Source organism: Hypanus sabinus, chromosome 4 (assembly GCF_030144855.1).
Source record: "Hypanus sabinus isolate sHypSab1 chromosome 4, sHypSab1.hap1, whole genome shotgun sequence".
NCBI lineage: Eukaryota > Metazoa > Chordata > Chondrichthyes > Myliobatiformes > Dasyatidae > Hypanus > Hypanus sabinus.
The window spans coordinates 50697823-50722758 of NC_082709.1; the positions used below are offsets into that span (position 1 = coordinate 50697823).

General features: G+C 39.9%; 1 protein-coding gene across 1 annotated transcript in view; it reads left to right on the top strand.

The window, feature by feature from the left end:
- The window catches only part of col6a3 (collagen, type VI, alpha 3), a 111635-nt gene that overhangs the window by 21751 nt on the left and 64948 nt on the right, over window positions 1-24936 (top strand). The window contains exons 7-11 of the mRNA XM_059965962.1: window positions 2982-3566; window positions 5142-5762; window positions 7821-8438; window positions 13247-13864; window positions 20405-21016. Coding sequence (XP_059821945.1) covers window positions 2982-3566; window positions 5142-5762; window positions 7821-8438; window positions 13247-13864; window positions 20405-21016 — 3054 coding nt within the window. The remainder of the gene's footprint in view (window positions 1-2981; window positions 3567-5141; window positions 5763-7820; window positions 8439-13246; window positions 13865-20404; window positions 21017-24936) is intronic.

Here is a 24936-nt window from a genome sequence, read left to right on the forward strand (position 1 = left end):
AACTTTCAAAAGAGTTACATTGCTGAAAAACAGGTTGTTAAATTAGTTTTCATAGGTTGTAAGGACTGGGCTAAATACAATGTGGGATTTTTGTTGAAATGTGTCCTTATATGTAGAACTGGCATAATATTTATGATTGTGAAAAACAGCTTTGTAAAATTTACGTTAAATGCCCAAAGGACTCAATGGCATTTTTGTGAAGCATTATAAATCAAACATATGGATTTAATTTTTATATTAAGCTCAGAATTACCCATATTATAACAGATCCTCTCTTGACAACAACATTACTCAAAAAAGCAGTTTCTTATTGTTCTTTCTAACTGTCAAAGTCTTTTCAAGCAGAAAAGTCCATATGAGATGAAGTTGAAACCTTGGCAACTGTTGTACGTTTTATAAATGCTGCACACTGCAGCCATTAAGTCCTGACTGTGGAAAGATGATAGACAGTGTTCTAAATGAAGCAGGCTGCTTTGGCCTAATAGTAATGAGTTTTCCTGATTGTTGTAGGAGGCACTCTCCTGGGCTAGTCAAATATCCCAGACTCGACCAATATCCTGACCAGAGCTTCACTGTCTGTGAAAAGCCTTACAGTGTTCAGGACAAGCTTATTGACTTGCTGATCTCAAGTTTTGATCTGTTTTTTTTGCACCAGTGTTTGTACACCTAGTCCATTTAGCTTTCTGGTCAGGAGTAAACAACAGGGTTTTCATCATGGAGTTCACAGCAAAAATACAAGAGTGGAAAATGAAACAAATAAAGTTATCTCCCTTTTTTGCAGATACTTATTGCCTGGCATTTTTTTTACCATATAAGTTACCATTTTTCACCTCAAGCTTAAAATATTAACCAAATATTGAGGGCAGAGATTGCTTTATTAGCTGTGAAGTTGTGAAATAAACTAATCTTGAATGAATATCCTAGATATGACAATATATTAGAAATCATTTTATTGATGAAACATGTTACAGGTTTATTACAGGATAAGGTCTCAAAGGAACTGTACTAATGCCCTGGGGCTGTACAAAGTGCAAAGTTCAAAGTAATTTTTTATTAAAGTACATATATTTCATCATATACTACCCTGAGATTCACTGACTCGCAGGCATTCACAGTAGAATAAATAAATGCAATATTATCAATGAAAAACTGCACGCAAAGACTGACAACCAATTTGCAAAAGAAGGCAGACTGTGCAACTATAGAAAAAGTAATAGCTATAAATAAATAGTAAATAATAATACTAATAACATGTCTTGTAGAGACCTTGAAAATGAGCCAATAAGTTGTAGAATCTGATTAGAGTTGAGCAGAGTGAACTTATCCACAATTGTTCAGGAGCTTGATGGTTAAAGGGATAATACCCATGCTTAAACCTGGTGGTGTGAGATCTAAGGCTCCTATACCTCTTTCTTGATGGCAGCATTGAGAAGAGAGCATGGCCTGGATGATGGGAGTCCCTGATGATGGATGCTGCTTTCTTGTGGCAGCACTGCTTGCAAACATGCTCAATGGCTGGGAGGGTTTTCCTGTGAGGGAGTGGACAGCATCCATTGTATTTTCTCCACGTGTTTCTTTACATTCACTCTGACTAAACTCACAGCTAGTGGAGAGGTCATTCTTTTGATTCCTATTGACTTTAATATTTAGTCAGTTTTGTTACTGTGCTGGACATCATAGCAAGATGTGAAGCTGGTTGTGGAGTAAATTGTGGAGCTTCACAATTGCAATGCTGTCTCAATTCATAGCATTCTTATGTCCAGTGCTCTCAGATATTTGCCGATTCTTTTTTTTTGTTTAGAGAGTGAATAAAATTGGCTGAAGACTAGCTTCAGTGGGGCTGACAGAACTGAATATTCAGCTTGGCACTCCTGGTGAGATACGCTACAGCCTTGTATTTTACATAGAGCATAGAACAGTACAGCACAGGAACAGGCCCTTCATCCCATGATGTCTGTGCTATGATGCCAAAAGAAATTAATCCCATCTTCCTGCAGATGATTCATGTCTCTCCATTCCCTCCATATGCACGTGTCTGTATAAATGATTCTTAAACAATATTGTATAATGTCTGTTTCCACTAACAACCCTGGCAATTGTTAGTGTTCAGGCTCCGCCACTCTCTATGGAACCCTCTGCACTTGCTTGCTGTGTATTAAGGATGGAGATGTTCTTGGAATTTTCTCTTCCTTTTAGCATCTTAATTGTTTGCCACCATTCAACAACAGATGCAGCAGAATTGCAAACTGATCTGATCCATTGATGCTGGATTGAGCAGCTTGATCTAAAACATTTTGCTTCCTATATTTAGGATGTGTGATGTGCCATGATGCAATATGACTGGATATTGAAGACACTGGGCTACTGCTGGCTTTGAGACCAAGGTTATCTTTTGGCACAATAGCACTGTGAATGCAGAGCAGTACAGCAACTATACCCCGTGCACTTCCTACATTCAGCACATCTCCTAGCTGATGCTCTACATGAAATGTGATAGGAAGCTTCATTTCTGTGAGATTTCTTGGGGTTTAGAAGGCTTATTCTTCATTACCAGTGCCACTTCCTACTGTATACATGACCTGTGCCACTGTGTCTGGTGAGACTCATTGTGACTCACTGAGAGTCATGAATCTGTGACCATGACTATATCAGCCTATCATTTGTCAATGGACTATCAATGGAGGGAGAAGCAGAATTAATGTTTTAAGTCATTGGCTTGAAACACTACCTCTGCTCCTCAATGTATACCACTTGCATGGATGAGCATTTCATATTCCAGACTTCCAATTTTGTATTTTTCCTGAAGTATTTACACTTTGTGGACACTGATAAACTGTAGGACTTTGAACATTGGATACTTGGCAAAGGCACCAGAATTGAAATCATAGCAGATGTGGAAGCTTCATTCTTGTTGGTTTACACTTTTATCCAAATATTTATATTATATTTAACTCTATTAATTTTATTCTGAATTTCTTCAGCCAGGAAAAGGGATATTGTGTTCCTAATTGATGGCTCTCGTGGAATGGGAAGGTCATTTCCACAAGTCCGTGAATTTCTGTTGAAGCTAATACAGGAGCTTGATGTTGGACCTGACACAGATCAAGTTGCTGTGGTACAATATAGCTCTACTCCAAGACTAGAATTTGCCCTCAATGTTCATTCAACAAATCAAGATGCTTTGAATGCTGTACGGAAATTAAAACTGAAAGCAGGGAGACCCCTCAATACAGGTGCAGCACTGGACTTCATCATTAATGATGTCTTCATCCCGGCTGCGGGCAGCAGAAGAGATGTTGGAGCTGCACAGGTCCTGGTGCTCATCACTGCTGGGAAATCCAGTGACAACGTCGGGCCGGCAGTGGAGGCAGTGAGGCAGGCTGGAATTGTACCCGTTGCTATTGGAGCTAACTATGCAAATGCATTGGAACTGCAACAGGTCACTTCCGACCCAGACTCTGTTTTGATCCTGCACGATTTTAAGGAGTTGCCATCTGTTCAAGAGCAGCTTTTGTCTAAAATTGGAGCAGTGTTTGTGATTGAAGAATCAATTCCTCCCACTGAAGGTAACACTCTTTGACAGATTTACTTTTAGTCTGAGCGCAAGGCCTAGAGCCATAGTCTAAAGTGTTTTGAATTAATACATTCCCATCAGTACCACCATCATAATATTAAGTTTTGATCATTTTAGTAAATCAAAAGATAAATTTTGGTCCATGTAAAAAACAGGATTCTGGTGTAGATATGTGAGATAATTTCCTACACTCCTGTTAGAGAATCTTGCACATGAGAGTTAGAATGGAACATAGTTTTGTGATTCATAGAAATTTCCAACTTTCAATATTAGTAACTAAAATCATAGACTTGTAGAGTTACACAGCATGGAATTGATACTTGGGTCAACTTGTCCATGTACTGAGCTGAGATAGCCCCATTTGCCTGTATTTGGTTCATAGACCTCTATACCTTTCCTATTCATTAACCTGTGCAAATGCCCGTTGTGTCAAAAACCTGCCACTCAGGTTCTTTTTATATTTTTCCCTTCACATTCTTAAACCTTTGCCTCTTGTTTTGGACTTCTGTACTGGGAAAAAAAGCCATCCACCTTATCTATATCCCCCATGGTTTATAGGTATTGATAAATTTTCCCCTCAGCCCCCTTCACTCCGGGGAAAGCAGAAACCAGCTTGTCTTTATAACTTAGGCCTTCAAGCCCTAACAACATAGCTTTGATTTTTTTCCCCTGTACCCTCTATAACTTAATTAGTTTGTTCCTATAGCTGGTGACCAGGACTGCATACAATACTTCAAGTGGAGTCTCAGCAATATCTTGTGCAGCTGTAACATAACATTCAAACTCTTGTGTTCAGTGCCCTGACTGATGAAGAGAAACATGCCTTATAGAACATAGAACAGTACAACCCAACAAAGACAGGTTTTCTGGCCAGTGCTGTCAATGCTGATGATGATGCAAATCCAAATTAATCCCATCTACCTAAACACAGTCTTGAGTGTCTATTCCCCACCTGTTCCTCTGTTTTTCTTCATAAGTAGTGTCTCACAAATTTAGAGTTTCTTGAGGAGATGATTAAGATGGTTGAAGAGGGCATTGCAGTAGACATTAGCCACCGAACGCCAATATGAAAAACAGCTTTATACTACTTTTCATCTAAGTCTTGTAAGCAAGTCAATTTGGTATCCACTTAGCTAGTACATCCTAGATCTCATGTGATTGAACCTTACCAACCAGCCTAGATGGTGAGACCTTGTCAAAATCCAGCCACTCACCAGTCTTCCAGTACCTCACCTGTTCATACAAAGATACACCAATCTCTGCCAAACCCCAATAATTTCTCTGCTTATTTCCCAAAAGCTCTTAGGATACACATGGTCAGGCCCCATCCATAATCAAATGCATGCAATTATACAATAATTTCTTGCTCAGTTTAACTTATTAAATAATATCAATTATTTAAATGATCCGGATCCATTTGTAGTAGAGTGGAATCTGACTGCCATTAACTCAGTTTGATTCTGCAAGCAACTTTGGGAGTTTGGGTAAAGGGTTCCTATTTTTGAGCTTCACATCCTACAGCATACAGTATGATCTGTTGTGAATTACATTCCTTTCAATTTTCCAGTTGTACTACAGGATGTGGACAGGGGAGACATTGTGTTCCTTATTGATGGCTCTGCTACCACCGGAAATGTTAGGTTCACTTACATCCGTAAATTCATCACTTGGTTAATTGATCAATTGGATATTGGAAGAGACAGAGTGCAAGTAGGTGTGGCACAATACAGCGATGGTGTAAAAACAGAATGCTACCTAAACAGTTTCTCAACAAAAACTGAACTTATGAATCACTTGAGAGGACTCAAGGTAAAAGGTGGCAGGATGGTCAACACTGGGGCAGCGCTGGACTACGTCCTTGCAAATCACTTTACCAAATCTGCAGGAAGTAGAAAAGAAGAAGGTGTTCCTCAAATATTGTTGCTAATTACTGGTGCAAGGTCTATGGATGATATCAAATCACCAGCAGATGACTTGAAGCAAGCTGCTGTAAAGATCCTTGGTGTAGGAAGCAAGGATGCTGATATTGAACAACTGACAGAGATTGCAAATGATCCAAGTTGGGTTTTCAGAGCAAACGAATTCTATTCTCTGACAACTATACAGAATAAAGTATTGACTCAATTAACGACAATACTGATGGTGCCTTTGACAATGACGATTACTCCAACGGTTGCAAGTACTGAAGGTATTTGAATTGTTTCTGGTCTTACATAATCATTATCATATGCATTGTTTTGCAATAGAGGTATCAGAGTCATGAGAAAATGCCATTGGAGATGCATTTACCCAAGGCTTGATAAGAATTTGGGAGAACATGCTACCTCAAATAAGTTGTCTGCATGAACTTAAGGTGAGCTGATAACCAGACCAAAAATGAGTGGAATGTTAAACAATGCTGGCAGGATTAGATGAACAGTGCCAAGAAAAAGCTTAGCCACAAAAGGCTCCAGTTACACTGACTGGCCTTCTTTTGTGCTAAAGAATCATTGTAAACAGAAGCTCAATTTAATAATATGTATTACCTAGGAACAAATTGGTATCATGTCAGGGAGGAATCAGCTTCACAACTTCAACCCTTTTGTGGGTGCATTCAGTCCATCAGAATTATTTCTCAATTTTTAGCTTCAATCCTCACATTTTGCTGTGCGATTCAATTTGTATTCATTAGCCAATTTGAGTTAAAAGCACTCTCGGTGTTTACCTATTATTTAATAGGTAGGGTGCAAAGTAAAGTCTGCAGGCAGATTTTAGGAAGACACTGCTGTCCAGGGCATAACAATCTGATGACATACTCAATAATCTAAATTTTCCTCCTTATCAAATCCCTGCTCATTAGAAAAAGTAATGCCTAAATCAAGGTAACGTATCATTTTCCAATCCATAAAATATTGGTGAATCAGACACCTTTGAAAAATAAACCTTTTGTAAATTTGGTTATTACTTGATATGGTTGGGGGCAAGAGTAGAGAGTGGGGTTTAATACTAGATATTCACAACATTTTATTATCACAGAGCATAATCTTTCCAACATTCCCTTGGCCAGATTTTCACCCTCCAACTCCAAGAAATTTCTGATCATCCAAGACTTAATTTTGTTAAAAATGACCCACATTATCATCTTTCATATATCACATTTTGTGTGCCCTGATACTTTGGCATCTGATCCAACATTGGTCTAATTTAAAATTCTCATTCCAGATGCTTGTGCCTTCATGAACTTGGCTTTCTCTATTACTGTAACCATCCTACTATGCACCAGATCCAGTTTAGACCTCTCACACAGCCCTATTTTCCTTACATAAGAACATACATAAGAAATAGGAGCAGGAGTAGGCCATCTGGCCTGTCAAGCCTGCTCTGCCATTCAATAAGATTATGGCTGATCTGGCCATGAACTCATCTTCACCAGCTGCCTTTTTCCCATAACCTTTAATTCGTCTACTATGCAAAAAATACATCCAACTTCGTCTTTTATATATTTACTGAGGTTTTCTCCACTGCTTCGTTGAACAGAGAATTCCACAGCTTCAACACTGTCTGGGAAAAGCAGTTCCTCCTCATCTCCATCCTAAATCTACTCTGCTGAATCTTGAGGCTTTGTTCCCTAGTTCTAGGCTCAGTGACCAGTGGAGACAACTTTCCTGCCTCTATCTTATCTATCTCTTTCATAATTTTATGTGTTTCTGTAAGATCTCCTCTCATTCTTCTTATTACACCCCATTGGCATCTGTGTCTTCATTTGTTCATAATCTCTGTGGTTCTGTTTATAGCCTTTTCTATTCATTTCACTCAAATTTACTGTAACCTTAAAACCAACCTCCTTGAGTAGCTGTTTTTATTTTTATTATGTATCCTGTGTCACCAATGTTCCATGTGTCAAACTTTGTTGGTTAATTTTCCTCAGGTATGTTAAAGGAGCCAAAAACATACTTTTTGCTGTTGTAACAAATTCTTCAAGGAGTAACATTCAGTAACAGAATTAAGGAGGTATTAGCATGAACAATTCAAAAGCACCATTTTGGTGGGAGGGAATGGAGTGGAGGAATGTAATGGAGGTAAAACCACACAAGGAAGCTTTCTATGTCTTCATATTTTATAAAGGAAACAGGCAAGAAGAGGAGAATGAATAGCATGTTACCATTCTCGTGGTGCTATCCAGCAATGAGATATATTACCTCCCCTGTAAAATATCTGTCAATATAACATAATCTTGCGTGAATGACAATATTTGCATTTTTTCCAGTTACACCACAGGACGTGGACAGGCGAGACATCATGTTCCTTATTGATGGCTCTGCCAAAAATGGGAATGTTAACTTTTTTTATATCCGTGCGTTAATCAGAAAATTAATTGATAATTTGGACATTGGAAGAGACAGAGTACAAGTAGGTGTGGCACAGTACAGTGACAATGTAAAAACAGAATGCTACCTGAACAGTTTCTCAACAAAAACTGAACTAATGAATCACGTGAAAGGACTCAAGTTAAAAGGTGGCAGGGTGGTCAACACTGGGGCAGCGCTGGACCATGCCCGCGTAAATCATTTTACCAAATCTGCAGGAAGTAGGAAAGAAGAAGGTGTTCCTCAAATATTGGTGCTATTCACTGGTGTGAGGTCAATGGATGATGTCAAATCAGCAGCGGATGCCCTGAGGAATGCTGCCATAATTACCTTTGGAGTTGGGATCAGGAAAGCAGATGCACTACAGCTAAAGGAGATTGCAAATGACCCCAGTATGGTTCTCGAGGTAAAAGAACTTCGCTCCTTGCCAGATATACAGATGAAGGTGTTGAAACTGTTGTCAACACTGCCTACTTCGCAACCAGCTACCGAGAAGCCAATTACTACCATTAAGCAAGGTATTTATCAAAGTTTTATATTTTAGCTTTTAATTGCATTGGCTGTAATTATTAACACATATAAAGTTTATTCACATGAAATTATGGATAATAACATTATAGATTGGCCACATGCAGAAAAATGTGCATGACAGACTTGTAGAACTAGTTTGCATAACCTAATTGGATTCCCCGCCATTTATGGATCTTCTGCAATGCCATTTTCATCCACTGATTTTGTTGCTCCTTCTATTGTTTTTGGGCTTGATTTAAATTAACAACTTAGCACTTCAACTGTTTATGACTTCTCTATGACTATTTATGACTGCCTCTACATCAACTGGTATGCAGATTGCCATTTAAGTGGGTGGGCGTGCATGAGAGGAGTTCCAGACCATAAGGAGCCACTCAGCTTTTGAGCAGTTATGAGGCATTAAGCCTTTGTTATCCTAAGGAGTTGATTTATATAATCATAGTTGAGCAATTCACTGTCATGTAAACAACCTAATGTTCCACATTATTGTATCTGAGCAGTTATGACCATGCTAAAGTATACTGAAAGAGTTGTAATTGCCTGAAAGGGACTATCCTTTGCAGTTTAAATTTTAAAAGATGTGGAGAGTTGTGAAAAGTAGTCTTTTCACAACTACTTGCATACAGGGACAATAAGACAACAGATATACAAACATGAAATGGTGTAACACCACAGTCAGTCAGTCATCAGTTAAGCAGAGAGATGGAGAGTTAATGTTTCACATTGATGATGTTGCAGCAGAACTGTAACTCTTCATTAATTTTGCTCACATTTTCACGTGCGGATGTTGTTGGATGGGCCAGCATTAATTACCTATTTCTAATATCCTGAAAAGGCGGTGTTGAGTCATCCTCTTAAACTGCAGTGTTTCGGTGAAGGCCCATCCACGACACTATTGGGGGTAGAGGTGCGGGTCCAGGAATTGAAACCAACAACAGAGAAATAATGGCAAAGTATTCTGAAATCAGTTGAGATTGACATTGAAGACATTGCAGCAGCTTCAGCTGGCTTTAATCTTCCGGGTGTTGGAGTTATCAGTTTAGGTATTGATGGAGTGGCCTGGGTTGTCACCCAGGCCATGAATTTTATTTGTAGTACATACTGTAGCTATGGTTCATCTCTGGTAAAGCTCCAATGAAACAGACAACTTTGGGTGCCAAACATCTTTTCAAAGTCAAAGTAAAATTTGTTATCAGAGTGTCTATAGGTCATTATATACTACTTTGAAATTCATTTTCTTGCAGGCATTTATAGGAAAATAAAGAAATACAATAGAATTTACAAAAAAAAAATCATACACATACAAAGACTGCAAAAGATGACAAATTGTGCAGATACAAAATAATACTGAGAATATGAGTTGTAAAGAATCCGTGAAGGTGAGCCTGTTGGTTGTAGAATCAGTTCAGAGGTCTGATGAGTGAAGTACCCACGCCAATTCAGGAGCCTAATGGTTGTAAGGTAATAACGGTTGTGTGGGACCTGATGGTGGTAGTGAGAAGAGGGCATGAAATGGATGGTGGGAGTATTTGATGATGGATGCTGCATTCAGTGGTGGGGAGGGTTTTCCCTGTGATGGACTGGGCTGTATCCAGCACTTTCTGTAGACTTTTCCATTCCTGGGCATTGACATTTCCAAATCAGGCTGTGATGCAACCATTAGGATGCCATCTACCATGCATCTATAGAAGTTGGTCAAAGTTTATGGTGACATGCTAAATATACGCCATAAATATAAATAGTTATCCAAGAAAAATAGAGACTATCCCATCATGCTTCCAACCTGTGGCTTGCAGAAGATGGAAAAGATACCAGGTGTCAAAAGGTGAGTGATATCCCTCAGGATACCTGGACTCTGACCTGCTTTTGTAGTCATGGTAAGTTGAGTTTCTTGTTCATTGATCCTGTGGATGTTGATAGTGCAAGATTCACAATATTGTTGCTGCCAAATATTGATAAGTAGTTACAGATGTGATTTCCTTTCACTTTTGTGGCATGACGGTTCCTTATCAATTATCACCTCATCCCTAAATGTTGTTTTGGTGTTGCTTCCTTGGCTGTGTAGTTACGATTTAAATTGTGCAATAATCAGCAATCTACGATGGGATGAAAATCATTAATGAAGTCATTGAAGATAGTTGGTGATTTAACACCCCCGAGGAGCTCCTGCTGTGACATATTGAGAATATTGACTTCCAGCAATCACAACCATCTTCCTTTGTATTGGTCATGATTATTGGACCATTGGACCATTTTCCCTGTGATGCTTAAGGACTTCAAATTAACTGAAACTGTTGAGTACCCACTTGATCTGGAATTCAGTTCCATTGTCCATGTTTGGTTTAAGACTGTGAAGAAACATGCAGCCAAGTGCCCACTGGTAGTATACTGGCCCACTGGCATCTGCACCGGACTTTGAGGCTAGTAATCCGGGGTCCGAAACCGGCTGGCTCCTTTCATGCTTTCCATCTATGCTGGGCTGAACATCAAGCTAGCAACTTGGCCTCGTAAAAAACAGACAAAAATGCTAAAGAATCCGCAAGGTTGCTGCCTGCTGCACCACAAGGTGTGGAAAGGAACAACAACAAAGCAGTTGTGGTTTGCACAGTGGTACAGGACGTAGAGGTGCTGCCTCTCAGCTCCAGTGATCCAGGTTTGATCCTGACCTCTGGTGTCTGCGTGGAACTTGTATGTTCTTCCAGTGGCTGTTAGTGTTGGCTTTGGGTTACAGTATTCGATTTTCTCCCACATCCAAAGACATGCAGGTTAATTTAGAAACATAGAAACATAGAAAACCTACAGCACAATATAGGCCTTTTGGCACACAAAGCTGTACCAAATATGTCCTTATCTTAGAACTACCTAGGCTTACCCATAGCCCTCTATTTTTCTAAGCTCCATTATCCATCTAGAAGTTTCTTAAAAGACCCTATTGTTTTCGCCTTTACCACCGCCGCTGGCAATTTTCATCAGACAGTAGTTTATTTCCCATTTGTCTTTCTAAAATGCCTTCTCTCTTAAATTTTTTGTGCATCGTGTGTACCACATGAAATGGTGAGCAAAGCAATATCATTTACAGTTTAGCTTTTTTTAACTTGGTGCCAAAAGCTGAATGTTCTTTTAATATGATAATGCGATATAAAATGAAAGGATTAAAAATAACTAAAAATCTTGGATAATTGAATCCAACAGATTTAGAGCAGAAAAATTCTGGTTATGTAATTGGTAGTCCTATAGAACAGCATGAGCTTTTGAGGTCTTAGGCCGCCCCAGTAAAATGAATAGGATACATCCATTCTGGAAGAAAGGTAATTGGTTCTGCTCATTTTATTTCTTTCTTTTTTAATTGAACTTTTGGTCTAGATGTGCAATTTTTCATTTTAATTTTCTTGAATGATTTTTTTTGTTAACGTTGTCCCAAATATCACTGGATGTTGGTGAATGTCAAATTGACCTTGATAGATTTGACAGCCCGTGAGTCCGGGTGCTGGGCCTCACAGGCTGTCAGAGCCTTTCTATAAGACAGCCCTCATGCTATTCTGGCCAATGCCAGCTTCATACCAGAAGATGGTGGCTGGAGTCAAGAGCATGATCTGGGGTGGGAAGCCTAATAATTTGTAACAACAGAAGTCGTACATCAATATTTAAGTTTTAGAAGTAATCTCATTGGATATGAGAAACAGGATAGAGACAGAACATACTTGCATGGGCTGTTTACCATTTTATTTAGACTGTACCTCTAAGTTTACTTTCTATTTCCTCTTTCTATTTCCAACTGCTGATAGGGTAACAGCAACTGAATACTTAGTTTTGAACTTGTAAATCCTCATTGCTGTATGGAGGGATCAATACAGCCCAACTGTGTGGGGGTTCTGAATCAACAAACTCTGAGCTGACTAATCTCTGGGATCTATGACCGAGAAATGGCGACATTGAATTGATAACTCATCTCATCATTGACTCAAAGAGGTTCACGGTATTGAAGGAGGCCACCAGTCCATCAGGTCCAGGCCACAGCCAAAAAGATCTGTTTAGTCTAATCTGATGTTTTAGCTCCTGATCTGCAGTTTGTAGGCCATGGCGTGTGAAGTATTCTTTGAGTTTCATTTAAGTCTATTGATGGTTTCTGGCTCCAGAGTCCTTATGAGCTCTAGATTCTCACAATCATGTGGGCAAAAATAGTTTAATTAATTCCTTCTCATCCTTATATTTGAATACTTCAAATCTATCAAGGGTCCTGATGAAGAGACTCAGCCTAAAATGTTGATTGTTTATTCCTCTCCACAGATGTTGCTTGACTCGCTAAGTTTCTCCAACATTTTGTGTTGCTTTAAATGTATAAATACTCATTTTTGTCAGCATTTTCCTTTCACTCTGTATATGACTTTTATATTATAAAAATATCAACATTATATCTGCTTTCATTCTCCTCTCTTACAAAGAAGAAAGCACGAACCCAACTAATTTCTCCTCGGAAGAAATTTTTTTGTTTACTAGTAATATTTCTGTGAATCTCCCCTGTACTATTTTGAAAATGAAACTCCTTCTCTCATCTGAAACAAGTCATTTTGGGAACAAATAATTTAAATCCAGAGTGGTAAAAATGGAAAAATTAATTTAACAATGAGATAGTATTTGAATTGGTTCATGATTAAGAAGGTAGTTTAAAGCTTAGGTATACCTATAAATGATACAACAAATTACAGGTATACTTCTCTTCGCTGGTAGAGATGGCCTTGTGTTATTTTTATAGCTATTGTATCTATTGTGAATAACAATGTGTTTTACTTTCCAGTTCTGCCAAATGTGGTGGGCAAGAAAGACATTGTGTTCCTTATGGATGCATCAGATAATGTCAGGAACACAGATTTTCTTCACCTGCGTGATTTTCTCACATGGATGATAGAGCACCTTGACATTGGGAGTGATGGAGTTCAAATTGGTCTGGTGCAATACAGCAATTATGCAGAGACTGAGTTCTATCTGAACACCTACTCTTCAGAAGATGAAATTATGTCTCACATGGAAGGACTCAGACAGAGAGGTGGGATGCCACTTAATACCGGGGCAGCTCTGGACTACGTGCTTAGAAATCACTTCACCAGATCCTCAGGAAGCAGGAAAGACAAGGGAGTTCCTCAGATACTGGTGCTCCTCATGGCTGGAAGATCCAGAGATTATGTTACACAATCTGCAGATGCACTGAAGCGAGCAGCTGTTGCGGTATTTGCTGTGGGAACCAGGGACGTCGACCCAGCACAGGTGAAAGAAATCGCAAGTGAGGCCAGGTTGGGCTTCAGTATAGAGGATTTCCGGTCTCTGCCCAACTTACAGGAGCAGGTGATGATATCATTGTCAACACTGCCTGCTACACTAGGACCCACTCACCAGCCAACCGTTCCTGTCAAACCAGGTACCTCCGCTCATTTGCTGTGTTTAGCTGCTGACTTAATGCTGAAGTAATGAAGTATGAGTGTTTACGCAAGAGATCAAAAGTTCTATGGTTTCTATCATGAAAAGAGAATTTTTCTTTAGAGTATTTCCAGATTTTTCTGTTCTTGTTTTAAGCTTTCCAGTATCTGCATTTTTTCGCAAGCTTATCAGCAACATGTGCCCAATGATTCCTTGCATTATTATTATAAATTCCAAAGATATGTTCCAGTTACTGTTTTTAGATCTGAACTGAACCCTCACTGCTGTAGTCACAGTCAATCCATTAGACCTAGACTGGCTGGTATTGCACCCACCTCCTCCTCTTCCTGGTTATCTCTATGTCTCCATGTTGTCCCCTTCCTCTTCTTAGATTACTTATCTAGAGAAAATAACTTAACCTATTACAATCAAAGGTCACATGAGCAATGAACCACCTCCCAGCTGACTTGGTGTGGGAGGCTCACAGCAAAGTCTACAATACCAATTCAAGTAAGTTCCTTGTAGGACTTACTGGATGCAAATCATCCTCAAAATTGGGACATAAGAAGAAAACATATAATTCTTCATTACCTCAAAGTAAATGCAAAATCGGAAATTGAATAGTCTGTAGTTCATTACACAACTCAGCACACATCAATTCTAGTTGCTGCTCATGCTGCTATTTTAACACTCAACCCTACTGTTATACCCACTCTGGGTGATCCCCTTCCCCCACCACAAGCATACACCCAGTCGATCAACAACCATATAAATTTAACAGGATCATCAGCCACTCACAGGTTAATTCCTGTTTGATTCTACTACTTTGGGCTTCATTTTTACAAGTGCAAGCGGCTCTAATCCCAGGGTATGGTACAACAATTGCTTTTTTAACCCTGACTCCAAGGATGGATTAATTGCTCCTAAACATGGGATGGTTTTGGCCTCAATTCTCCTTAGCATATCAGACGACTGGAAAAATAAGTGGAGGATAAGCAGGACAAGAGGATCTGTGAGGGAAAGTAATGATGTGGAGAAGGAGTTCACATTCACCCAGGGGTATAGGGAGTAATTCTGCTTCTTAAAACTCAGTGAAGAGCAGTCCATGGAACATGTATATTTCAATAATGATATCTCCACTGAAATCAACAAGGAAACGCAAACCCACACTGTCAGTGGTTGTTAAGCTGAATAAAGTGATTAACCTTTACACAATTGGCTCTCCCAATGTGGATGCTTGAAGCATGTCAAGGTGTCCTTGTTATTACTGCCTGATGGCACATAAGGGATGCCACTACTGTTATTTAGGTAATTACTGTCTAACACAGTTTGTAATACTCTTTACCATTGCTAATTTTCCCTGTCGCAAGGGAACCACGAACTGCATGTTACAGTGAAGGTCATGAGGTTGTATGAAATGTAGTGCAGTGTGTTAGAATAGCACTTCTATTATCTAAACTTTACTGGAAAGCTCCTCGACTACTATGCTGGTAAGATTTCAAGACTGTTGTAGTCTGCTACCCAATGCAAAATCTGAGAGGACAGACATTATCAACGTGTGCAATGTGCACGCAAGACGCAGAAGCAAAGACTGAAGAGAAAATGTAAGAAAGAGGTAACCAGCTCTGTTCTCTTCTGGCTAAACCACTTAAGAACTCATATAATTGGATAGAGAAATCCAATTCCCCATTCACCAGAAGTTCCTTCCCTTTACATTGATGAAATATCTGCATGGCTACTGTGCAAGAGTGAAATCAAAGTAAATGTACCAACTAATTTTATAAATTAAATCATGCCAATTTGCACACAGAAGCAAATTAATAACCTTACACATTCCCTCAGTGCCAGTCTGCCCTGTACCTTCACCCCTCCTGTCCCATGATAACTTGCGGTTGCAGCACATCCGATACAGAAGTGTTGGCTTTCAATGAGGAGCGTGAAGATGACCTGGATTGACCCTGGACTTTGAAATGTTGCACCATCTAGGCAGGTGCAGCCACTTATCTAGGCTGGCTGGCTGAAGGTGACGAAGCGTGGGCAGAAAAATATTAACTTCTTGAGAGATGATGGCAGGTTTATGCTCCATGTTGCCATTGCTACCTCATAGGGGTGACACATCAGCAATTGTAATCATCTCTTGGAGGTCAGATATGTGGACAACAGTGTTTATCCACTGAAATCTGTTTGCTAATTTCTGCACTTGCATTACAGCAGTCTGATGCTTCACTACAGTACCCAGGCAGTCACAGTCTTCAAAAGAAGTTGCAATAGCAGCCATCTGACACAGCCTCATGATTGGCTCCGTAATTGTGCTCATTCCCCAGTCTGAAAAAGACTGCAAAATTAAACCAAATTCACAGTGTGCCTGTGCAGTGGGCCACCATTCCCATGCTGGAAAGGAGTGCCTCAAAGGCCTATGCCATCAGCCTCAGACTCCTCGACGATGAATTTGTTGACAATTGGCTGACAGCTCTCCTAATATATTAGGCATTTCCTATCAGTCTTCTACTTTAGGCTACTGTATCAGTTGAATCAGGTGGAGACTAACAGAGTTTTGATTTTTCCCATGGCCAATCTGGCATGTGTACTTCAATTTCTCTGGTTGTAGATGTCTTGGGTCATTTGTGGAAAGGCAACCCTTTGCTAGGAACAGGAGGCTTGTTCTGGTGATGCTTAAAGTAGGTGTGCCTGAGCAGATCCTACTTCTCAGAGAGCAGAATTTACACCCGATTCCCTGGAGGAGCTCTGTATCCATTATCTTTATTTCACAGCATCTTTTCTTTTAAACCTCCAGTTTTGGTCCCTTGCAATTCATGCATCAAACCCTAATCCCAATATGTGTGATAATTTGCTTTAACTGTCAGTTAAGCAAACTGACCCCGATCCGAATATGGCCCAAGTGCTGAGTGAGAGACACTGAAGCAGGTCGATAGTTCAGACTTTAATGCGAACGGTGTTAAAGGGAAAAGAAAACAATAAACAGTACCATTAACTAAAACTTTCAAATTGAAAATGAAACCTACACTGCAACTGAAAAGGACAGCTAAGAATAAAACGAATGCTGCTAGTGTTCAGAGTCAGTTGACTCGACAGTCCAATTTCTCAGGCAAGGCTGATTGCAAGCAGGCAGCGAAGTGTTGCTGTGTCCAGCTCTCGACAAACATTACGATGGAATGAATGGAGTTAAATACTACCACTAGGAAATAATTAGCTGACACGTGCACATTCACAAGCACAATTACCGTATCTGCTGCGCTGCAGAAACTGTGGTTGTGACAGGGCCCCCTCTTTCTAGGCATAGCCGCTGAGGCGCCACAGACCTGCGACCGCAGGAGGTCCCGGATGAGGGACTGGTCCACCATATCCTTCAATAATGCTGGTAGGTAAATACCATTGTGTGCACTGCCAATATCGGAGCCAAAGACTTCGATACAGAGACAGAATCAAGAGCTTTTACAGAGGTAGCTCGATCAAGTGACACTGTGAGATGAATCACTCTCAAAATGAGGACTCTCTGATTGGAGCTAATCGGGCATCTGCTTCAACAATAAAACTAACACAGAATCCCTGAGCCTATCAAAATAAACTTAAACTTAAACGGAAAGTTCCAGGAAAATGCATTACAAGAGCGAGTCACTCGAGAAAAACACAAGGAACTCTTAAACCATTAATAACTGTTGTCAAGCAAATTTAACCAATTCAGGTGCTCTTAAAAACCTTAAAGCCCAATGCTGTCTGATGCCCTGCACAGGCCTGAAGAAATCACTACAGGACACCCCTCCCTATAGCCGGAACCTGATGGCCCAGGAAGCCCTGAAAACGTGAGATCCATGGATGACTCGAGAGACCTAGGGAGCTTGAGAGGGAGGCATGGAGAACTCGAGAGGCAGGGGGACTTGGGGATCCAGAGAGACTGAGAGTCCTGGGAATTCCAACTGACTCAGAGACCAGGGCATCCTGAAAGACCTGGGTACTCCAACAGACTGAGATCAAGAAACCTCAGGCGAGGCTGAGAAGGAGGCTTGGGAGTGTTCGAGATGGGGACAACATTGATAAACCCTAAACACATTGAGTAAGCCTTGGAAACAATCAGAAAAGTAAAAACCTTGGGAATATAGAGAAAAGTCCTTGGGAAACCTTGAAAGCATGAAACTTGAAACCTAGAGAAAGAATCTTTTCAAATCTTTCTCAGTGTTATATCTTTCACAATTTTTTCAGATGCAATTAGGATATACTCTCAATTTTACCAATCAAGACAGCATAGACAGGTTTCTTTCATCGCTAAGAAAGCTGGTTCTCTGTAGATATGTTTAATTTGCTATATGGAAGTTCAATTTTTCCAGTCTGTACCATGACTTTCATCAAAAGGTTAAAAATACTCTTGATAAGGTTACTTTACTTGTCTATTTGCACACTCCAGCCAAGGATCAGCTTTTGTAGTAGCGCTCTTCCAGAATTTCCACTGATGACTTGAATGATGATTTATTGGATCAATTGATAAGCTTGAAGCGCTCATTTGTTATGCAGACCTGAGTCATGGGACGGCAAAGCTGGGAACCTGGGTACCTGTGACTTGTAAAGCTTGGAATGGATACCGGAGAAACTCAACTTAGACTAGGGAAGCTCGGTATACAGACTCAGGAATCCTGGAATGTAGAGCCAGGACATGCACTGAGAATAGAAGGCACCCTGTCGTCAAGCCACCAATGTCAAAACGTCACTGTTCAAACTTCGCTGGGTCCATTACTTGGCAAGAACCTTCTGTCACACTGGAGACAGAGACAAGAGTTTATACATAGGAATTCCAACGGAACATTGTTGCCTCATCAAATCGCTCTGACCAATGAATCTCATGTCCAAGGTCAGCTTCTCTGTCTCTGCTGGGTCCATCTTTGTGTGGTCTAGACTTGCTGCTACTCGGTTCGGATATGGCCCAAGTACCGAGTGAGAGACACTGAATCAGGTCGATAGTTCACAGACTTTAATGCAAACAGTGTTAAAGGGAAAAGAAAACCATAAATGCTAGACCAAACAGGGCCATTAACTAAAACTCTCAAAGGAAAAAAGAAGTGAATACTGTGGCTGAAAGGAACAAATAAATATCAAACTAATACCACTAGTCTTCAAAGTCAGTTAACTCGGCAGTCCAGTTTCTCAGGCAAGGCCAAATATAAACAGGCAGCGAAGCATTGCTGTGCTGTCTTCAAATCTTGAAAAACACGTGACAGAATGAATGGAGTTAAATACTGTCACAATGAAATAATAATTAGCTGACATATGCATATTCACAAGTGCAATTGCTGTATCTGCTGTGCTGCCGAATCTGTGGTTGTGACACAAACTGAAGGAGAGTTGTCAGGAAACCTGAATTCATTGTCAAGGAATCTGAGGGTTAAAATGCAGAATTTTCTGCACAATTTTTCAGGTGGTTTTCCAGCATGGGAATGGTGGTTTTCTCCTTGAGAACACTATGAATTTGGTTGATATCGCTGAGGGTTAACAATTAGATCATTAACAGGAGAGGGCTGAAAATGCACCTTTAGAGCACCCAAATGTAACAACACAAATGTAATGACCTTTAGGGCAAAGGGAATCCATTATGACTGATCCCTGGCTGTGACTGAACAGGAAAAAATGAGGCTGGAGGAGGTGCCTGGATTGCCTGTGGCAAGAAAACACTATAGAAGCTAACCACACGCTAGCAAACCATTCTCATCAGGCCAGGTGGAATTCAGAAACTGGCAAGGAATCAAGCGTTCACTGGGAATTAGGTAAATGAAACATTTAGTGTGTCAGGATGCCGACACATTCGGAGAGTTTGAGAAATGACAAAGGAAAGATGTAAATTCATTGCTATGGCTGGGAATTATTGAAGGCTTAGGTCATAGAGTTAGATGACATTGAGTGGAAAAACCTACAAAAGGTAATGAATTTGGCCCAGTACATCATGGGTAAAATCGTCCCAACCATTGAGTACATCGACATGAAGCATTGGTGTAGGAAATGATCATCCATTAGCAACTTAACCTCTCCACCTAGATCATGCTCTTTTCTCCCAGCCGCCATCAGGTAGAAGGTACAAGAGCATCAGGACTCGCACCATCAGGTTCAAGAACATTTACTACCCCTCAACCATCAGAAGCTTGAACAAATGGAGATAACTACATTCATTTAAGGATTCTTTTATCTTGTTATTTCATGCTCGTTATTTATGCCAATTATTTATACCTGCATTTGCACAGTTTGTTGTCCATTGATCCTGTTTACATCTACTGTTCTACAGATTTGCTAGGCATGCCCACAGAAACAAATCTCAAGATTTTATGTGGTGACATGTATGTAGTATGATAATAGATTTACTTCAATTTCAATTTTGTCTTTTGACTTTGAAATACAGTTTTCAATTGATCAGAATAGCCTGATTTTGTGCTATATATTTTAAGAATACATGGAACTAATTATTAACTATTTTCTACACTGTGAAGATTAATTATTGTGACCAGTTAAATAATTATAATACTATATATATTTTCACTTCCAGGAGAAAGAATAATCAAGAAGGACATTGTATTTCTTGTTGATGCATCAGATAATGTCAGGGGCACAGATTTTGGTTTTATCCATGAATTCCTTCGACAGATAATAGAGAACGTTGATATTGGAAATGGTGATGTTCAGATTGGTCTGGTGCAATACAGCAATTATGCAGAGACTGAGTTCTATCTGAATACCTACTCTTCAGAAGATGAAATTATGTCTCACATGGAAGGACTCAGACAGAGAGGTGGGATGCCACTTAATACCGGGGCAGCTCTGGACTACGTGCTTAGAAATCACTTCACCAGATCCTCAGGAAGCAGGAAAGACAAGGGAGTTCTTCAGATACTGGTGCTTATCATGGCTGAAAGATCCAGAGATGATGTTACACAATCTGCAGATGCACTGAAGCGAGCAGCTGTAACAGTATTTGCTGTGGGAACCAGGGACGTCGACCCAGCACAAGTGAAAGAAATCGCAAGTGAGGCCAGGTTGGGCTTCAGTATAGAGGATTTCCGGTCTCTGCCCAACTTACAGGAGCAGGTGATGATATCATTGTCAACACTGCCTGCTACACTAGGACCCACTCACCAGCCAACCGTTCCTGTCAAACCAGGTACCTCCGCTCATTTGCTGTGTTTAGCTGCTGACTTAATGCTGAAATAATGAAACTTTATATGAGTGTTTACACAAGAGATCAAAAGTTCTAGGATTTCTAGTGTGGAAAAGAGAATTTTTCTTTGGAGCATTTCCAGAATTTTCCATTTCTGTTTTAACTATCCAGTATCTACAATTTTTTGTTTGATTTTCATGAGCTAATCAGCAACATATGGCCATTAATGGTCTCAGTGCAGAATTATTCCTTTGCATTATTATTACAAATTCCAAAGATATGTTCTAGTTGCTGTTTTTAGATCAGCAATAACTGAATCACAGCTGCTATATTCCTGATATTATTACAATATTATTATATTATAATCAATCTGTTAGTTCTAAACTGGCTGGTATTACATCCCACCTCCCCAGCTGGAAATATTTCAGTGCTCTTCTTAGTTCTGTCTCTACCTTTACATTGTCATCATCTTCCTCTTTTATAGAGTTGAAGCATTGCAGCACTGATACAGACTCCTAACCCAACTAATCCACGCATCTTGTTCCATTTGTGTTCAGAATCAGGTTTAATATAACTGGCGTTTGTTGTAATATTTGTTATTTTGCAGCAACAGTACTATATATATATATATACACACACAATTAAATTAAGTAAGTAGTGAAAATAGAAAACAAACAAAAAATCAAAATAGTGAGATAGTGTTCATGGGCTCGTTGTCCATTCAGAAATCTGATAGTGGAGAAGAAGGTGCTGTTCCTGAAACACTGACTCTGTGCTTCAGGCTCTTGTACGTCTTCCTTGATGGTAGTAATGAGAAGAGAGCAAGTCTTTGGTGATGGGTCTTCATTACTATGGATGGCACCTTTTTGAGGTATAGCCTTCTGAAGGTGTCCGTGATGCTGCAGAGGCTGGTGCCTTTGATGGGGTTGCTAAGTTTACAACTTTCTACAGCTTTTTCCAATCCTGTGCAGTGATCCCTTCATACCAGATGGTGACGCAACCTGTTAGAATGTTGTCTCTACAGTACCTCTGAGATTCTTTGGTAACGTGCCAAGTCTCCTAATGAAACATCCGGAGTCATGCCTTCTTTGTATGGCATCAATTGGGCTGAGTTGTTCCCTGATCTTGGCAATCCATTTGCAAATGTTTTGTCACCATACGAGGAGACATCATCAGTGCACTGGCTGTTCACTTGTAGTGTGTCCTCGGAATGCTTGGCCTTCATATACTTATCAATTAGTTGACTGGTCATCATTACAGAAACTCAATTTTGATAGAGGGAGTGGTTGGTCACATGGCGAACTCTGTGTGTTGCTTTGCCCACATTAGCTTATAAATGTGATTGAGCTCTACTTGTCTACTTATCTTAAACAATAACGAGGTGACCTACAGGGAAGAAGTCATTTCTCTGACACAGTGGTGTCAAGAAACCAACCTCTTCCTCCAAGTGGCAAAAAACAAAGGAGCTGGTTGTGGATTACAGGAGGAATGGAGATGGGCTAACCCCTATTGACATCAATGGATCTGGGGTTGAGGGGGTAAACAGCTTTAAGTTCCTTGGCATCCACATCACTGAGGACTTCATGTGATCTGTACACACCAGCTGTGTGCTGAAAAAGGCACAATAGTGCTTCTTTCACCTCAGACAGTTGAGGAAGTTTGATGTGGGCTCCAAAACCCTAAAAACTTTCTACAGGGGCACAATTGAGAGCACCTTGACTGGCTGTATCACTGCCTGGTATGGGAACTGTACTTCCCTTAATCACAAAACTCTACAAAGAGTGGTGCAGACGGCCCAGCACATTTGTAGTTGTGAACTTCCCATGAATCAGGACATTTACAAGGACAGGTTTGTAAAAAGGGCCCATAGGATCAGTGGGGACCCAAGTCATCCCAACCATAATCTACTCCAGTTGCTACCAGCCAGGAAACAGTACCGGAGCAGAAAAGCTAGGATCAACAGTCTGCGGGACAGCTTCTTCCACCAGGCCATCAGACTGATGAACACGCTGATTTGAGTGTACTCTATATTACATTGATTGTTCTATTTATTATAAATTATTATAAATTACTATGACAGCACATGGCACATTTAGATGGAGATGTAACATAAAGATTTTTACTCCTCATGTATTTGAAGGATGTAAGATATAAAGTCAGTTCAATTCAATTCAATTTATAGAAATGTTTGAGGAAAGCTACGCTTCTAGGTCATGCTGATTAACAGCCAGTTGATAAAATCTAGTGTAGGGACTGCAGCAAACATTATGTTGGACAAACTGGGAGAAAACTATCCACAATGATCCATGGACATCAGTTGGCTGTTAAGTGGCATGACACCAATTCTCCCTAGTCTTTACCCATGAAGTCCGAGAGGGACACAAATTCAGCTCAGCAGCAGTGAAAGTCATGCCTTTCATACCCTGTTTCTTTCTTCCTTTGTTTCAGTATTACACCTCTTGTTCTCCCTTGCACCCGACTCCAACTACCCCACCATCTGGTTCCACCTAACGCTCCTGCCCCACCCTTACCTGCACTTCTATATACTTATCATCCTTCCTCCTCACCCCCAGTCCTTATGCAGGATCTTGACCCAAAATGTCAGCACAAATTTTTTATCTCCATGCATGCTGCTTAACCTCCTGAGTTCTTCCAATAGTTTGTTTTTTTTTGCTCCAGCTTCCAGCTTCTGCAGTCTGTTCTTCCCCTCTGCAGCAGAAGTTGGCTTTGCCTGCTCCACTCACATCTCAGCATCAATTGGACATTTTAGAGGATGTTACGTATAGATTAGTAAGGCTCGGGGAAAGACAATAATGTCAAAAGAAAGTAATCCCATTATTAATATTCCTCCCTTCATGTTCAAGTGTATGTCAAAATCCCCTTTTATGCACCTTTATCATTTTCTACTTCTACCACCACCTGGCAGTGTGTTGCAGGCATCTACCAGTCTAAAATAAAACTGCCCCTCACATCTCTCTTGAATTCTCTCCACCCTTCCTGCCACAATATTTTCATACCTGTTAAAATTAATTTAGCAGGAACCAAGCAAGAAACTAACATTCTATCATGCTCATGTACAGCACCAGACGCCTGAGCCAGACAGTATTCCTATTCCTTACTCTCTCTTGGAAGGAGATTAAAATATCTTGAACATATGTAAGAAAGTGTGCCAAATACACTGTTTTATGATGTCACATTTTCTAAGGTATAGAGGCATTAATAGACATGGTTTAATGTCTTTGGTTATAAACAAAATTTAGTGGATCTCACAGAACTTTGCCAGCAAGTCTGATTGGAACAGCCATCACTCAAGTGTATGGACAACCTTGGATCCTAGGACATTTCCCACATGCTTTTAGGCATGGAATCCTACATTTAACCTGGTGATAGGAGGTGCTATCATTAATTACTTAAGTATTTTAAATGATTATTTTGTTTTTCAGCGATTTAAGGCTTAGTTTTTATTCATTTGTAATTGTTTATTTAAAATACCTATTTTTTTGTCAAAGGCATATAAACATTGATGATATTAATTTCAACATTTATAGTTGGAAAATCCCTAGGTACAAAGCCTGTCTGAGGCACTTTGAAATTGAGACCTCAGAATGATACTGCCATTAAACCATTTCTGTTTGTACCATACAGTTTGACTAAGGGTGCAATGAGTATGTTTTAATGGAAAGGACAAAAATGAGTTTAAGTTCTATTACGTTGTGCAATTGTGCTAGTTCATGGAAGATTTTCTTTTTGCAGTTATCTAAATAATTTCAAGAGGAAGCTTTGGAAAATGAGTGTAGTTTGTATTGTTGATTGTGACTAAAGTGACAAGTATTGCATTTTTGTGGAAGCATTTACCTAGACTTGTTTTTATTTTCTCTGCTGGTTGTATGTGGACTGAAATTTTTAAAAAATCATGCATTTAT